The following is an 18,678-nucleotide window of genomic DNA, read 5'->3' as shown; positions in this document are numbered from 1 at the left end:
TGAAACACATGGGTTTTGGGCCCAATGATATACGAAAGGTAGAAGTAACTTATAAGGACCCCTCAATACGTTTCTAACACTATACAAATAGAGCGGGAGACAAGGAAGGTATGTCCCTTAGCTCCCCTCTTATATGCAATATCTTCAGAAACAATGTTGGCCTTGATTAGACAAGACCAAAATATAAAAAGGTATCCCGTTTGGAGGGGAGATTCATAAAACGGCAGCACACGCAGATGATATGCTGTGGGATGTATCAACCCACTAATCCAAGCCCTGCAACATTACTGTGCATTGCTTGCAGCAGAAACCTCAGAAATGGCCGCCAGAAAGCATGCTGCTCGCTAGAAATCACCAGAAAGTGCGCAGTGAAAAGCCGAAAAATAGGCAGCCTTCCACTTTTGGCTATGTCAGTGGTAACACATGAGACCACTGCCAAAACCCATCATTGGCTGCCCACAGAGCAGAATCATTGCAAAAGAAGCTGAGCGGTTTAAAAAATCTGTTTTATTTGTTGTCAAATTTTCAAAAATCATGGCTCACAAACCACCCAAAAAGATCCAACCTCCTTGTTGGGTGGTCCACATCATTCTACTTCAAGAAACTACATAAATATAAGTTCCACAGAAGTATATGTTACCTGAACAAAGTCCACTTTTGAGGATTGCTTGCTGAAGAAATCTGTCAAAAATGGGTGTAATACTGTTACTCACCTCTATAAGAAGCCGGCGATTTAAAACCATTTTGTGTAAAGTGGTACAATGAACCCAAACTATGCTAAAGAAAGACTTGCTATCAGAAGCCTAAGAGGTGGAGACAATTCAAAACTATATTCTGAAAAGGCTTGAAGTAAGAAATTGTTTGATGCATGTGTGAAAAATGTGAGTTATATTTTAAGATAAGACAATTTTTAGACATTGGGTTTAAGAGTTAAAGTTTCCCACACTGTGCGCTTCAAACAAATTCCACACCTCTCCCTGAACAAAGGAAACTTCCCCCTGCCCTTGGCTAAGAGATTGACAGGCTGGTGTGAAAAGGAACTAGGAGGGGCACCCTGGCCTGTTGCTCCGAGTGAAAACAATGGAGTCTTTGGGCTGAATAGGAATGCTAATTCGGGTGTGACTGACAACAAACTGCTGGCAGGAAGAAGGACATGTGACCCTCTGAGTCAGCCCATCTCTGGAGGCGGACCAGACTGAAATGTGGATTTAACATTGGATTAAATATATGTTTTAGAAAAATGCGTATAACAAATTGCACTGAACTGATGTGAAACTTTGAGATTGTTAAAATGAAATCGCTCACAGTTTAAGACTAAGCTGGAATCTGTGCGTTGTTCTGAGACTAAACCCTGGAATTTATTCATACTGTAGCTACTGTGTTTATGCTAGGAACATGAAAAATTACAGAAAGGTGCTCAGATAGGATATGCACGCATGTATAAAAATTGGTGCAGAATATTGAGAAACCCACCAAAAGCGCAAAAAAGTCGTCATTTCTGAACCAAAGCTCTTAGGAAGATGAGAGTTGAACAGAATTGTACCTTAATTAATCTGTGATGTGTATATTTAATATTAACAAGTTGTGCATATTGTAAATGTGTGTTTTATGAAAAATAAGATATACTGTACAGAGACAAAGGGGAGGGTTTTTCCCCTAAGCCATAAACATGACATATGATGACACACTTCTCCTTTCTCCAATCAGGGGACAGGGAATCCTCTGACCTATCAGATCCTTAGAGGGTTGGGCATAGAGAATCAGCCTCCCCACCCACTTTGGAAAGACAAATAGGGACTGCTGAGGACAGGCAGGACACACACTTTTCCACTCATCAACCAATTTCTTGGCGAAGCACTCTGCAGGAAGATCCAGACATAGATCCAGAAACCAGACTCCAGAACCAAGCTCTAGAACCAAACTCTAGAACCTTGAAGCAGAGAGGCGTAACCCAAAAGCTGAACCCTTCTCAGCAGGCCTTCAGAATCTTTGACAACCTGATTCTAACCCCTAAACTTCCACGGGGCCTAACCAAACCATTCAACAGCCTGGCTGAGCTGTTTTGCTATTCTAGCTAAGAACCCTGTGCTAGAACCCAGATCCAGACCCAGGGAGCAGAGCTGTATCCAGAACCCGTCAGATCCAGTCCAAGAGGCCGCGCAGATCCTAGTGCCGTGCGGAGAGCAGAACGCAGTGCCTGATCCTGTCGGTGGCGAGAGAATCCCAGCCAAACCCTTTACCAGATCTTTGACGGGGCCCACTCCATTCCAAAGCCATAGGAGTGAGTATCTAGTCTAGTCTAGTCTATAACTGTCCATAGTCATCTCTTAGTTTAAAGTAATCCTATTCCATCCATTTCAACCTATTCAGAACTCCATTTTAGAATCTTGTGTCCATCCTGAATCCTTTTCATTGTATAGTCTGTGATAATTGTAGCGATAATCATCTACGTGCTGATATTTTTTTGAAGTGTCTTGACGCACAACAATCAGAGCGGAAGGCGTCCTGTTTCTGGTGGTTGTCCCCTTGGGTAACTTGTAGTTTCATAGCCCTTAGTATAAGTCCATATTGATTCCTAATCTTTAAAGCGCAATCTTTTATTTGGAAATCTTGACTCTTTTTCTGAAAAAAAAAATCTACCTTCACAAAAACCTCTAACTTTTGAACCGCACATCCTAGAACCGAAATTTGTCATTTTGAAGCTAAGATCCTAAGCTTTCTAACGAACCTAAAACAACACTCCAATTCCTTATAGTGTTGCTATAATCGCGTTTCCCGCATGCAGAACAGTTGCTGCGAATTTGCAATTTAGCTCAATTTCACCACTTGTCAAAATAGCGGTTTCTTGTTTTCAACTGCTGAAATTCGTTTTCAATCTGATAATCATTGCTAGTGTTGACCTGAACCAATCCAAAGTAACTCTCACTTATCCTGAATCTGCTTTAGTGAATTAAAATCATTTTAGCATATTTTCCCATTCATTGCAATCACATTCAAAAGCATTTTGACCTGTTTAAAAATCATACCTATTCTCTCTAAGCTTGCTGGTGGAACTGGGATTGAAATGCATTATTGATTGTATTCCTGAAACCTGTGTGCCCTCATTTCCATCTCTTCATATTGCATAGTGGGGGGAGCGAGTAGTCACAGGGGAAAAAGTGATTATATTGTTTTTTGATTGAAATCATATCAAGTTTATTTCAGTGTTGCAATTGTTCCCATCTTGCGTTTCCTTGAACCCATACAAAGTATTCTCTGCTACCTTATTCTTCCTATTCCTAACTGATTAAAGAGATGGTTGATATTGTAATATTATCCATTGCTGATCACCGTTCATATTCATAAGTGTGCTATTCAGATATTCTTCTATTCATAAAAGTGTGATATATATATATTAGAGACTTGACAAATTGAAAATATTGGCAGCTATAATGCACTTTGCACTTTTGGTAATAACATTTAAGATTACATGCTGGGGTAACTTAAATGGAAATGGTTTACTCTCAAAAGAATGTTTGGTCATATTTTGAAGAATTTGGTAATACATGACCTATGACAGTATGAACGTTTTGAAATGTGTGGGAACACACATTGTCATATTGCACAATGCACTTTATAGATATGGGGATAATGCATTAGCCCATGAATATCTGAAGGGCTACTTTTGTAACATTTTTAGAAGTAACACATTGGATGTAGGACATATATGTATATACCTTTTACCATTCCAAGATGTCACTCAGAGAAATATGCATTGGGTCTGAGAAGGAAACATAAGGGAAAGTAAAGAAGGACTTCTTTCTTGCATGCACGAGTGTTTAAATGGGAAGCCTGTCATTTATGTTTACAACCAGACGAAGCTCTTTCGGGTGAAACGCGTAGTTGTTTTTGTTCTCTCCTGAACAACTTGTCCACCATGCTTTACAAATAAAGGACGTTTGATGGAGATCCTTTTTTGACGTATTCTGGATGATTTCTATGACTAAGGAAGAGTGCCGTCCAGGAAGCGATCTTCCGCTTTCTTTTTTTATATATATATATATATATATATATATATATATATATATATATATATATATATTTGTTCAATTCTTCAAATAAACCTTTTAATTTGCAAAACAAACCTACTTCTTGGCTCGGTGAGGTCGGGAGATTCAAAGAGAGGGGTGTTATATAAAGGTTCATCATCCACATTTAAAGAACTTTTGACATGAAAATATATAAATAAGGGTTTCCATTGGGCATCCCATACTAGGCATTGACTTAGTTGGAATGCTGGATTGAAGTCACTTACAATGCCGATGACGCTGATGGAACCAAAACATCAATCCCGGCATTAGTTGAATTATGGAGGGTACAGGAAAGAATCTCAGGGCTGAAAATAAATATGGCTAAGTCAGAACTGCTAGAACTGGGCCTGCAAAAAAGGAGCAAACAACGGCTCAGGATTACTTACTCTTCAGAACCATCGGAGGTAGCATCACCTATCTAGGGGTAAAACTAACCAACACAAATTGCACTTCTATATACAGCAAGTTACCCAGACCTAATAAAGAAAGAACAAGACGATTTCCCAAGATGGACTCCCCTGTGAATTTCATGGCTGGGACGTAGAACAATGGTTAAGATGGTGACACTTCCCAGACTTCTATATAAATTTCAAACCCTCCCAATTGCAGTCCCGCAAAAATTCTTTAAAATAACGCATACACTATATCAAGATTAGTCTGGTTAAAAAAAAAAAAAAAGCCCCAGAGTTTCCCTAGACCTACTAATGGCTCCTAGCCAGAGTAGGAGGATAGGACTACCTAACAGATATTACGAACAGCTCAGTTTTGAGTGTGGTTCTCAGAAAGCCAGGAAAATGTCTGGGCCCATATGGACAGGGCAGTGGCGGGTGGACCACTACCGGGTTTATTATGGCCACTAGAGAAGGGAAAGATAGGCCCCAGAGTGCTAGACATAGCACAGTGCTCCGTACAACGTGTGAAATATAGACCAGATGGATAAATAAAGGTCATCTTTCAACACGCCCCTCTCCTTTTACTCCCACGTTTGGGAAACCCAGGTTCTCCCCGGGTTTGAAAAAAGGCAAATTCACTCTATGGCAGGAACTGGGGTGCTTGAAGATTAGGGACATGGGGGGTGGGGGGGATAGGGAGGTAGCAACGTTTGAAGAATGCAAGGCACATATGGGACTAAAAAACAGATTCGAATATACACAGTTGAGACACTGGCTAAGACAACCGGCGATACGCCACGCAGCAACAAGACAATTGACGAGATTTGAAACATATATAACTACACATTCAGGGGACAAACAATTAGTTTCAAATATTTACTCGCTTCTACGGGAAGGTACAGCCCATAAGATCTGCCCATACTGAAAAGAGTGGAAGGGGACAATAGGTGAAGTTATCCCATTGGAGCACTGGGAAGGGCTATGGAGGAACATTCCGAAACTGACTAGTCTATACAATTACGAGAGGCTTGGTACAAGATGATGTCACAATAGCACTACACTTCTCAAAAACTACATAGAATGTTTGACACAGTCTCCCAAGGATGTATAGGGGAAGGGAACTGGAATCATTTATGGTGGGACTGCCCCAAGATCAAAAGGATTTATGGATGACATTATGGGAAAGATAAAACCCATGATACCGGAACTACATACCCTCTCTTTGGGAGAAAGCATATATGTGGACTTTTAGACCCGAAAGGACATAACTTAAAAAACACTAAAGAGAGACTAGATGACAATGCTAATAGCAAGATGGCTGGTGATAGCCAGAAATTGTAAACAAACAGACCCACCCACGGTCAAAAATTGGCTACATAAACTCTGGGACATAGTGGCAATGAAGTGGATAACTTACCCGATACAGGGGGAAGCAGAGAAAGTCAGGAGCAATTGGGGAGAAGTGATTGAAAAGCGATTACATGCAACAATGGTGCCCACAAAACATCACTTAATCTAGTATTCTGACGTTACATGGACATCAGTTAGGGCCTTATTGGGGCTCATGAAACGCCCACGACAACTGGAACTTATATGCAAAGACACTGCATGAACCCAAGATGGAGGTAGATTAAATGTTTTATTTTTTGTTTTTATTTTAAAGAGGATGGATGCCGGGAGAACAAAATGTCTGCCTAACAGCTGCAACTTCCCTGCACGTGGTAGATGCCTCTGGGACACGATTGAACATCATGCCCAGTTTATGCTAGAATATTTTTTAAAAAAAGAAGGCTTTCTGGAAGTGATACAGGAAGGTAACATTGAGCTCAAGTTATAGGCAGATCTTGTCGAGTTATCATCCTCTGAGCATAGTCCTGGATCACACGGAGGTGGCACTCCTGGCCAACAATAGCCCCTCAGATGCACAACAGAAGATTCAGAATCTTAGGGGTTTTCCAAGACCCCTGTTGAGTGTGCTGGTGGACGAGGAAGTGCAAAAAATAAAAACAGAGGAGGCTACTGGAATAGGAGAGAATCTTCCAGAAAACACTGCAGATGAAGTTTCTCCCACACATATCACTAACAGAGGGTTCAATCCCCTGTAAAGTAAAAGACATAAATACCATCAGGAAAGCTACGGAAGAGGCAGTACCGACCCTCAGCCACAGTGGGAAATTATCTACACAAAAAGTCAAGTGACTTTCCAACTCCACTCCTCTCACCTATTGACATTTACCCCGTAAAAGAAATCACCAAGGCACAAGCACAAGATTGTTCAAACAAAACAAAAATGAATGAAGGATACGGACAAAGAACAAATGCAACTCTGTCTAATAGGCCTTCCAAAGTAGCTGAAATTCCAACCAATCAAGCAGGCTACAAGAAGAGTAACATCTTTCTTGGAACACCCCAAAATGAGTACTTTGGTAAACTATTAGGGAAAAGGGTGTTCTCAAGGCTTTGCCTCGTTAAAAAAACTAAAACTAAAAAAATAAAAAAAAATTCTATACAAATGTCGAGGCCCAACAAAGCATTTTAGGCCCATTGTGGTGGGTCTTAGTTTGGAGAAAAAAAGTAGAACCTTTGAGGGTGGCTCAGCTCTTCTTCACCAGATTGTGCCGCACATGCAATAAGGATACTGGCTGGTAGCCATCAATCCCCAAGATCCGCCGTCCATCAAGGCGGGTTGCAGGTACCTACTGAGGTGTATAGCGCTCAGAAGTCAATGCCAGTACACAGTGTTACGAGTTGGCCTTTCAGTGTCAAAGCAGACCAATTTGGGATTAATGTTATCTTACATCATACACTATCATCAGAAAACAGGTACATACTCGCTTTGCAACCAAGGGCCCATTCTACAAGGGGAAAAGCAGCCACCATGTTTTTATTAGTAATGACCATAGCAGAGCAGTGACATGACGGTCCCTGCGCTCCTTTATTTATTGCATTTGTTAATACGCCCAAACTCAGAGGTATAACGGCGTAAGTTACAGGAGAAATCGGGTACTTGCTGGTTACATAGAAGGAAATTACAGCTCAATACAATAGTAGACACAATAGAAAGAGGACACAACTCTTCTTGGCAAAACATATGCGGACATAATGTGAAAATACCTATATAAACAACAGAGTAGGGTAAAACAAGTCAAAGTTTACAGTTAGAGACACGTATATACAGCAGAGAATACAATAGTCCAGAGTTTATGTACTGGACTCAAGCAGCGGTCTTAGAATGTATGGAATAGCCAGGTTTTTAAGAGTTTCTTGAATTGGGTGTGGAATGTTTCATTGTTAATGTTTATGGCAGAGAATTCCATAGTCTAGGGGATGCGACAGTGAAGCTGTAGTCACCGTTTCTCGTGTTCTTGAAACTGGGGACAAGCAAGTGAGTACTAGTATTAGATCTAAGGAGCCTGCTAGGGGTTTTTCGCATGAGGCACTCATTAAGATAGGTAGGGGCATTTGGGGTAATGCATTTATGTGCAGTAGTAAGAGTTTTGTGCAGGATTCTGGCTTCAATCGTTAGCCAGTGTACTTCTCTCCTAGCTTGTGAGATATGATCCCTTTTTTATACCTAGGGCTGCTCTCAGGGCTTTGTATTGCAGTAGTTGTAGTTTTCTGGTGGTACCTAACAGAAGTATATTACAATAGCCTAACTTAGACATGGTCAGTGCTCCGGCGAGTGGTATACAGTTCTGTGTAGAGAGAAATTGGCGGCTGACGGAGATACGTTTGGCTGTGTAGGCTGCGAGGGAGTTGATGTTTTGCTCATGGTGAGGCCACAGTTAAAATAAACTCCTAAGGTTTTTACTTGGTTGAAGATGGGGATGGGAGTGCCATCTATGTCAATAGAGGTGTAATCTTGTGCCAATTTATTTTGTTGAGCTGGTGATCCAACAATAAGGATCTTCTTGCCATTCAGGCAAAGACTACTAGTTGCCATCCAGTTCTGGATGAGGGTGTAGATTGTATTTATGATGGTGGTGGTGTCTTGTTCTTTATTTCCTGTGATTGGGATGAGCATCTGCGCATCGTCCGCAAGGTTGGTGTATATTACTCCCATGGCATCCAATGCTGGAAAAAGGATCTTAGTATAAGCACTGTATAATGTCGGAGAAAGGCAAGAACCTTGTGGAACACCTAGGGGGACAGGTATAGGATCTGCTGCCTAAACACCTATAGCTACTCTGGAAGTTCATTCTGATAAGAACGATTTATTCCAGGCGTTTGCATTTTGTGAGAAGTGAAAGTTTTTGGATAAGGCTAGACATAGTTTATCGTGGTGCACTTAAATCAAATGCTGCAAACAGGTTGAGTATTAATAGGATACATAGTTTACCCGAGTCTCAGAGCGTCCATCTGATTTTTTTTAAATCAAGTAGTGCTGTCTCTGTGCTATGTTTAAGCGGAAAGCCGGATTGTCTGTCACCTAATAGATGGTTATTTTCGAGGTGGGCTTGGACGTATGCTATTTTATCAATTATTTTAAGGAGAAAGGGGACTGTTGTGATGGATCTGTATTTAGTAGGGATGGAGGGGTCTAGCGTTTTATTTAAATTTTATTTTTTTAGTAGTGGTGTTACCCAGGCTTCTGTAATGCCTGATGGGACCAAGTTGGTGCTGAAGGATGCATTAATGACGCTGGTGATAACGGGGGCTAATGTCGGGGAGCACAGTTTCACTAATTTAGCAGGAAAGCTGTCACCTTTACAAAATGAAGGTTTGAGCAAAGCGATCGTATTGATAACTTGGTCCTGGGTGACAAGGGCAAAGTCAAATTGAGTTGCTACGGCTAAGGTTTCTGAAGAGGCCATAGGGTCGATGTTGACCCTTTTGTCCAATAACTTTCTTTTTCATAAAATTTTCACTTGGGGGGCGGGGGGGGGGGGGGGAGTTGATTTTAGTGGCTAGGGCGTTCTGAAATGGTGGTGCACCAGGCTTTACTAGCAATGATTGGTCTTGGAGGGGAGGTGGGCGTTTCCAATTCTCTGAGGAATGCAAATATTTCTTTACTATTTGATGGGGCATTGTAGATACGAAGATTAAGAAAGCTAGATGTGTGTGTTTTTTGGCTTCCTTAGTAGGGTTTTTTTTCTGGGGAGGTGCTCTAATGCTCTTGTTTCTACTGAGCTCTATGAGTTCGTCGTTGAACCAGATGTTACTATGTTTGGGTAGTTTAGTTTTGAGTGGGGCTGCTTCATCAATGGCTTTTTTCAGAATGAGTGGGAAAAATGTGAAATAATACCTGTGTTGGGGGGTAGTATTGGGTTGATCCTTTAGTAGTTTGTTATGGGTGGGGGATAGTTTGTCTTGAGTGAGCTCACGTGAGTTTCTCGCCAATACTGGAGTGGGTGGTACGTCAGGTGCTTCTTGGGATTTGATGGTTGAGACATTAAACCGAATTAGAGAATGGTCTGACCAAAAGACATTACTGATGTCTACAAGGGATACTTTAGTATTTAAAGTCACTTTACAAGACACTTCCGTCTTGATTCTGATGCTAGGATAGATTCTCAAGTCAAAACCTTCAATTTTCTCCTAAATCTTCTGATCAATGAGGTCTACGATGGCAGCATATTTACGGTGTATTATTTTCCATCTGCAGGCTTCTGCTGGCGATGTGGTTCCTTGTTTGTTAACGATAATGGCGATCCCATGATAGAGACTGTAAAGTTAAAGTCCCTTTAATCCTAGTTCCATCATTAGTACCTCTGCTATATTAATAAGCATCCTACTCGTCATGACAGAGCAATGACTTTATGTGATTCTCGTCTATCCAAAGCCCACAAAAATGCATTGTGGGCCTCTCAGAAAGCTCTCTTCTTAAAGGGGCATTCAACGCACTGCTTTTCCAACACATTTTCAGCATTTATTCCTTTTAAACTGAAGTCTTTTTTATAATTAGACACAAAATTGACAAGTAATGTGAGCATTTGTTAAAAATGGGGAGGAAATAAAAATGTATATAATTCTATGTCAAGACCGGAGGATCACATTATGCTGCTCTTTCTTTTAATTAATTATATAAAGAAAGCTCAGCAGCAAGGTATTTTCTGCACTTACATTTACAAAACTCAAGTAGTAAGTGCAACAGTAAAATACATAACCAAAAACATCAAAGTACATATATAGTTCATAAACTTCACAGAACAAGAGAAAACTTCAAATCCCATGATGCTCTACATGTCTTCAATGTCCAAAATCACATGACTGTGCTCCTCCAATAAATGCGTAGATGTCCTCATAAAAAGTCCTGAATAAGAAAGCACTTCCTCTTTCTTTGCTGCTCACAGCAAGAGATAAGTACTTTCTTATTCAGAACTCTTCATAACCAGTCTGCCTTAAGTTGTGTATGATTAACTTAACCGTTATTTATATTGTTTTTTCGTATTATCCTTTTGTCGTATTGTGCGTATGCTATACTAGGAAATACAGTAATTTCGTCGCTTTGATTGTCGGACACCGACGCCAGCACCCGCTGACACCGGTGTAATTCCGAGCGGGGCGAGCATTTCGCTATCAGCGAAATCTATTGTTCGCCCGCTTCATTTATATTTCAAACACGGCTACCCGCGGCTCACAGTGAGCCGCAACGCTGTGCGTTATCCTTTCGCCTCCCCGGCCCGGATGAAAGCATACGCTCTCCCGGTCCCTTTCTCAAACTCCGGCGCTCGTACGAGCATTTCCGTTGAGATCAGTGAATGCGAGTATGAGCGCCGGAGAGAACTTTTTCCCATTGGTGATTTCTGTCAGTTTCTTTATTAAAGCATACAGAAAGAGGACTTTCAATAAGGGATTGCTTGCAGTAGCACACAGCCTAATTTGCACAGCATCCTCTGCCACCATTGACAGGAGGTGACTCTCCTGTGGATTTTATCATATTCTGGCATTTAAAAAAAATAAAAAAATACAAATCTGGGCTAGCGAGAGAAGGTGGTCAGCCCATAGAGACAAAAAAAAAGAAGAAAAAAAAAAAAAAGAAGAAGAAAAGGGGGCTAAGGTACTTTATTGTGATTATGGCAGCTCAATACAACCCTCAGTCTGACCAGGAATGGTCGGAGGAAGAGGAGGGTAATTGCTACATTGATTAAAGGGCTATGGAAAGAAGCCTGCATAAGGTTCTAGGATCTACTGTGAAAAAGGTGGTAACAGATATGCTTTTTTTTTTTTTTTTTTTTTTTTAATTTACTTGTGTATAATCATAAGAGACAATGATTTTTACAAGGATGATCAGAGTCCGGGCTAGCCGCGTGTGCATCTGCTTTCGTGTGAGTACGCAGCTCGCACATTCCGTTGCAAGAAGTTAGGTTTTGCCTATACACCAGCGCTTGGAGGAGATGGAAGAGCGCTTTCGTGGTGAGTCCTCAAAGGGAGGAAAAAGGACACAAAAGAAAACACCTTGCCCCAGGGGGGGGGGGGAAGTAGTCCGGCTCATAAGAGCAAAAGCTCTGTGACCCCACCCCCCCGAGCCAGTTAATACCTGCCACGGCTGCACTGACAGACGCCTTCTCCAGGCTGAGACACGCCTTTTTGACTAGGGAGGCAACTCCTCCCTACGAAAGACCCTCTAACCCCGAGGAAGAGAATAGGGGTGTTGGACCCTCAGGCCCGGAGGGAGAAGAACAGGGCATACAGAATGAAGCAACTTCAGACTTGTACGGCGATGAATCCTCTCATGCTTCTTCGGAGAACTCCCGACTCTTGGGTTGCTGAACCCTCGCCCTTGGGGAATGCAGCAGCCCCCATCCCCAAGGCAAATATCAGGGAACAACGCCCTACCGAGGGAATGTTCAAGCCTTAAGATTTGATCCATCCTAGGTCCACGGACTGGCAGCCGTCAGTCAGGACAACGGAATACATGTATAACATGCTACGCAAGCCATTAGAGAAGGAGACCAGAGCGAGGCTCAGAGCTGAATGTCCGCGCCCGGACATACCACATAAGATGGCAATGACACCAGAATTGGATTAAAAAATGATTACCTTTATGGCAAAACACGTCAAAGACCCTAAGACGGGCATAGATAGAGCCTGGAAGTCGTGCCAAGATAAATTGTTGGATGTTGCGGGGCCTCTCGAAGATTTTGGATCTGGCAAAAGAGGCCTCCGCCTCCTCAACTTCTATCGACCCAATCATCCTCTCCGGATGGGCTCAGAGAGCCATTTGTTTGTTGGGAAATGCTAACTGCGCCATTTCCACCGAACGCAGAAAAGGCATATTGTTCAAGATCGACTCAAAACTTACCGAATTAGCTAACAGTCCGGCGCCTCTGCACAGGGGCTTTTATTTGAAGATCCTTTCATGAAGGAGATGACTATATTTGTAAGCACGTTCACCGCTCTGGATAAGGCGCAAGCTTCCATTAAGAGGGTTTTCTCCTCCAAGGTTTTCATCCGGGCCGGTCGAGGCCGAGGTCGCTCTTCCGGCCGCTACGCATTTGACAGAAGACCTCAGTACCAACAGCAGAACAATTGGCAAGAGCGAGCCGACACCTCCTTCCACTCCAGAGGACGTGGTAGAGGCCGCTACTGGAGAAGAGGATCAAGGAGCGGGAATCAACAACCCCCAGGTCAGTCTAGCGATTGCAGCGCCAACGCCACGCACACCCACTGGGGGGAGGTTAATGCTTTATTCAGATGCCTGGGACACCTTTTCAGGAGACGCATGGGTCAGGGAGGCAGCGCGCGGACTACGGCTAGAGTTGTTCGCACAGCCTGTTCAGCGCAGTTTCCCTGTCGCTATAATTATGTCAGAATCGGATCAGAAAGCCTTAAGCAGCGAGATTCAGAATCTTTTTCAGAAGAGGGCAATTCGGCCATGCTCGACCCCGGGCGGATTTTATAGTCCGATCTTCCTAGTACACAGGAAAGAAAAGGTAAGACATGTAATAAATCTAAAGGCACTCAACGAATTCATAGTCTATCGTCACTTTAAAATGGAAGGCATCCACATGCTCAGGGACCTTCTCAGGCCACAGGATTGGCTTGTGCGTCTAGACCTCAAAGACGCTTATCTCGTGGTACCCATTTGCCCGGAGCATGTGCAATACCTAAGATTCTCTTGGGATCACAGAGATTGGGAGTTTACAAGTCTTCCTTTCGGTCTCTCTTCAGCTCTCTGGGCGTTTACCAAGCTGCTGACACCCGTGGTGGCGCGCTTAAGAGAACAAGGTGTTCATCTGATAATATACTTAGACAATATTATTCTCATGGCTCAATCTCGGGACCTCTTACAGGAGCAGACCAGACTGACTATAAACCTGCTTCAGTCTCGGTTTTCTCTTGAACTGGGAAAAGTCAGTGCTTTCCCCCGCCCAGAACATGGAGTTTCTCGGGTTTATAATAGACACTCAAAGTTCGCAGCTACGTCTTCCGGCTGCCAAGATTCATTCGACAAAGAGGGAGATTCGCAGGCTCCTACAGAAGGATTTCATATCTCTACGGGAGTTAGCGAGAGTAATAGGCCTCCTATGATATGATATATGATATGGCATGGCATTTGTAACGCGCCTATACACAAGTTCCTATCCTCATCCATTCAAGCAATTTTTCCGGGACCCCTTCATTACCGGGAATTGCAGAGGCTGAAAGGTCACCACTTGAGGCACAGTCTTTCTTACTCCCAAAAGCTGACACTATCATTGCAAGCAAGGACAGAACTGAATTGGTGGCTGTCACACATGGAGGCCTGGAATGGCAGAGCCATTTTCGGTTCTGCTCCAGATATCATCATAGAGTCGGATGCCAGCCGTTACGGTTGGGGAGCAAGATGTGGCACGGCGGCCACTGGAGGGACCTGGGCTCCACAGGAGCTAGCTTTGCACATCAATTGTCTAGAGCTCCTCGCGGGGTCATTCGCAAAACGCTCTTTCGCCAAAGACAAAGTGAGCTGCTGCATTCTGCTGAAGATGGACAACGTATCTGCCGTAAGATACATAAACCATCTGGGCGGCACCAGGTCTCGTCCACCAGCAGAACTTGCCAAAGATTTTTGGCATTTCTGCTTGGATCATCAGATCTCAGTAACAGCAGATTACTTACCGGGTCTCAAGAATGTAATAGCGGATTGGCACTCCCGCCATTACGTCGACTCCAGCGACTGGAGCCTCGACAAGAGTATTTTTCTCCAATTGCAACAACACTGGGGCCCACTATCCATAGACCTCTTTGCATCTCGCCTCAACACACAACTACCGGTGTTTTACAGTTGGAAACACGACCCGGCAGCGACAGATGCATTCTTGCAGCCTTGGACACAAGGGATACTTTACGCATTTCCTCCCTTCACGATGATAGCGAGGACCCTGGCGAAGGTCCATCGGGACAAATCAGAACTGGTCCTCATAGCCCCAGTATGGCCTTCTCAGATCTGGTATCCAGTTATTCAGGAACTTTCCACGGATTCTCCAATCCTTCTACCCCAGTATCGGGATCTTCTACTAGATCCATGGGGACAGGCTCACCCCCTTCTAGTTTCCGGGTCTCTGATTCTGGCGGCTTGGAGGATTTCAGGGCGAGATGGAGAATTGCAGGCATGTCCACCAAGGCAATTCACCTCATTGAAGAAAGTTGGGCCCCCGCCACTCGCAAACAGTATTCCAATTCCTGGAACTTTTGGAGCTCATGGTGCCAGGAGCGAGGCCTACATCCAGTTTCGGCGCCATTAAAAGAAATACTAATTTTTTTTGCCTCTTTAGTGGAAAGAGGTCTAGCGTAAAGGACAGTAAACTCATATCGATCGGCAATTTCTGCAGGGCACGATTTCATTCAAGGGGCTCCAGCAGGAGAACACCACTTGGTTTGTAGATTATTAAAGGGTGTCCGACTTACAGTGCCACCCTCGTCCCGTTACAATAAGCTTTGGGACATTAATAAAGTACTCAATAATTTTCTCTCATGGCCCGATAATGAAGAGCTTTCACGCACGGCACTCTCCGGCAAGCTCACCACTCTGCTTTGTCTGATTTCTTGCAGAAGAGTATCGGATGTTAAAGCTCTAGACCTAGATGGCAGATCTTTTTCTCCCGACGGTATCGTTTTCCACATAAGGAGAAGGACTAAATGTGATTCAAGAGTGGTCTCCTGCCAAGCATTTAGGGAACAGCCCAAGCTATGTATAGTTCAGTGTTTAAAAGCTTATGAGAAGGTAACAGCTCCGCTTAGATCATCTACAAACGGTCAGCTCCTCATAGCTATCCGCAAACCTCAAAGCAGTTTCGGCTCCTACCCTAGCTCGATGGGTCCGTTGGACTTTAGCCCAAGCAGGGATAGATGCACTTCAGTTCGGAGCCCATTCAGTCAGAGGAGCCATGGCTTCAAAAGCTTTTCAAGTGGGTGTTCGCATCGAGGACATCATGAGAATGGCTGATTGGGCAGGTGAATCGATATTTTAAGAATTTTACTTAAACCAGTAGAACAGCCTGCTTCGATAGTGGTAAGTAAGCTTTGAACTAGCATAATGTGAGCCTCCGGTCTGGACATAGAATAAAGATTTTCCATAATAGTTTACTAGAAATTCTTGATTCTATTAAAGACACGGAGGCAAGCATTATCCCACCCTTCTAAGAAAAGCTTGTTAAATTCTGATTGAAGTAATGCTAATATCGTTAATTGCGAATTGAGCTTCTTATTGTGTTACAATAATAAGATGCTTTTCTCTCCCACCCCTATAAGGGATCTAGGGTTGTTATACGCATAAGTTAACACGTTTTAATTTCTGTTTCTTGCCAGCCTGACAAGTCCACCTGATTCTGCACGCTAGTAGATTTTCCTTTTCCTGGTGGGACGTGCTTTAGAGTTCATCGTTGAAGTTATTAAGTTTGCAGCCTCGAAAGAGGAAGTGCTTTCTTATTCAGGACTGTTTATGAGGATATCGACGCATTTATTGGAGGAGCACAGTCATGTGATTTTGGACATTGAGGACATGTAGAGCATCATGGGATTTAAAGTTTTCTCTTGTTTTGTGAAGTTTATGAACTATATATGTACTTTGATGTTTTTGGTTATGTATTTTACTGTTGCACTTACTACTTGAGTTTTGTAAATGTAAGTGCAGAAAATACCTTGCTGCTGAGCTTTTTTATATAATTAATTAAAAGAAAGAAGCATAATGCTCGCCTCCGTGTCTTTAATAGAATCAAGAATTTCTAGTAAGCTATTATGGAAAATCTTTATTATGCCTGCAACCGCCCCCCCTACAGAGTGTCGTACTATTGATTTGCTCATTAAGATCTTGTAAAACCATCAATAAGAGCGTGTGTCTCAGATAAATTCCATTCTGAGCGAAATCCCAGCAGGTTCTCGTGAGCTAGTCTTGTGCATTACTCATCGGAATCATTGAAGGCATTTTGGTATGGGGGGGCGGAGGGTTCTTGTTGTGCAGAGATATCCTATAGGTGACGTGAGGTCATAATAGGAGTACCCAGTGTGAGGACCACGGCTCGCAGTGAGCAGCCTTTAATTTCTAGGACTACTAGTCCTGCAGCTAGAATTCTGAAAACACAGCTCAGCGAGTTAGGCACAAGATGTATTAATTGTGTATAGGTTGCAGTAACAGACGTGACTCGTAGGGGAGCCTCCCCGGCCCTTCATTCTTATGAAGCCAACAATTCATGTTTTACGGTTAATATCAACACTTTGCATTAAAGCTCTTAGAAGGTGAAGCGGGCTAGAAGTGTGCTATTAAAACAGAGCAAGGAAAACCCGTACGTGTCAGAACGCATATAGCAAAACAAGTACCGCTCTGTTTTCCACGCTGGAGGTTTGGAAGGGGCAGTATTGCCATCATGATGGCTTTCTCCACAGACATTGAAGTTATCCAAAGAGAACTACAGCTCCCACAGTCCAACAGTGTGTCACATTAAAGACTAGTGACTGGACAAGTGGTGCCGCCAGCTGCACGGATTCCAGAATCACCCAAGTTGTGATATTGGGCGCTTTATAAACCACCTCATGGTGCATATCAACGAACACGCGTTTTACCCGCTGACCCTTCATGATCTCGTTTGCGATTCGGGCGGCGTTTCTGTGCAACAAACTGAAGACAGCCAAGCCCCCCCTTCCACCGCCCCCAACACGGCCGTTCCACAACAGTCCCCCGAGGCCTTACCTGGACATTATGTTGTTCATGGTGCCGCCGGGGTGCGGGTCAGGCTCGGCTTCGAAAGCGTGTGTCTTGGGGGGCGTCGGTGTACGGGAAGCAGGGGCGTATCGCTGTACTTTGGGTTTTACTGTGTCTGCAACGGTTGTCAGGGTGCGGGGGCTAGGCTCCGAGAGAAGCAGATGTGAGGGGATCCTAAGCGTGACTGTGGTCCTGTGTGCAGCAACGGTGGCCCGTGGGAGCTGGTTGCCCCCCCCTCCTCTTGTTTCAAAACGGGCTCTGCCACAGTCCACCTCCCGCACAAGAAGCTGTTTCTGTGGAGACGAGCACTAACAGGGCGAGCTCGAGGAGGTGGGGCCTGGGAAGAGGAGGCGCAAAGGGGAGGGGCGGGGTTCTAGGAGGTGGGAGTCACTGACCCAAAGAGGGCCGGAGACTGGAAACGTGGGGGATACAAGGATCTTACCCTTTCATGTCCAGAGACGCGGTATTAAAATAACACCGTCAAGTGGCGTCTGTAGACATTAAAGGGTAACATGCATGGGCAGAGTGGAACGCCCCCACCAGCCAGGGAAGGATTTCCCCACCTTTTTTTAAAATATATGTATTAGTTTTCCAAGTTTATCATAGCAATGGCCATTAACAGGCAGTCCATCTACACATATACAAGTAGGATGTACATAGCAACCATTAAAAAAGCAACCACCCCTCCCTTGTCCGCCCTAAATAAACACTGCACCTCCTCGTGCCGTGCCCAGAGGACAATCAGGCAAGAAAAGCCACCCATGTATGCATACATGCCAACCCTCCCGATTTAGGCGAGAGACTCCCGATTTGTCATTTAAAAATAATGCTATTTTTAACTGTCTCCCGCCTAAAATAATTATAACCCCAATGCAGTCTTATGGGAAAACTGCCTTTTTCCGGTTTCTGTTGTGAAATCTCCCTCTCAGAGGCTCCATAATGTTGGCATGTCTGATGTATGTCCTGAATAGGTCATTAAAAAAAACTGCTTGTCTATACCAGACTACCACTCATGACGGTTTATCATCAGAGAGACGAGCCCAGGTACACCACTTTTAGGGGAGGACTGGCAGCCTTTGGCCTGGGGTGCAGGTTT

The 18,678-nt window shown here is 43.7% G+C and overlaps 1 protein-coding gene across 1 annotated transcript in view; it reads right to left on the bottom strand.

Moving 5' to 3' along the window:
- The window catches only part of CIBAR2 (CBY1 interacting BAR domain containing 2), a 274,308-nt gene extending 256,377 nt beyond the window's left edge, over positions 1 to 17,931 (bottom strand). Inside the window, exon 1 of the mRNA XM_069638286.1 lies at positions 17,571 to 17,931. Coding sequence (XP_069494387.1) covers positions 17,571 to 17,590 — 20 coding nt within the window. The 5' untranslated portion in view covers positions 17,591 to 17,931. The remainder of the gene's footprint in view (positions 1 to 17,570) is intronic.
- Between the last annotated feature and the right edge of the window lie 747 nt (positions 17,932 to 18,678).

Source organism: Ambystoma mexicanum, chromosome 1q, assembly GCF_040938575.1.
Source record: "Ambystoma mexicanum isolate Mex_15411 chromosome 1q, UKY_AmexF1_1, whole genome shotgun sequence".
Classification (NCBI taxonomy): Eukaryota; Metazoa; Chordata; class Amphibia; order Caudata; family Ambystomatidae; genus Ambystoma; species Ambystoma mexicanum.
This window is presented reverse-complemented; position numbering and strand designations above follow the sequence as displayed.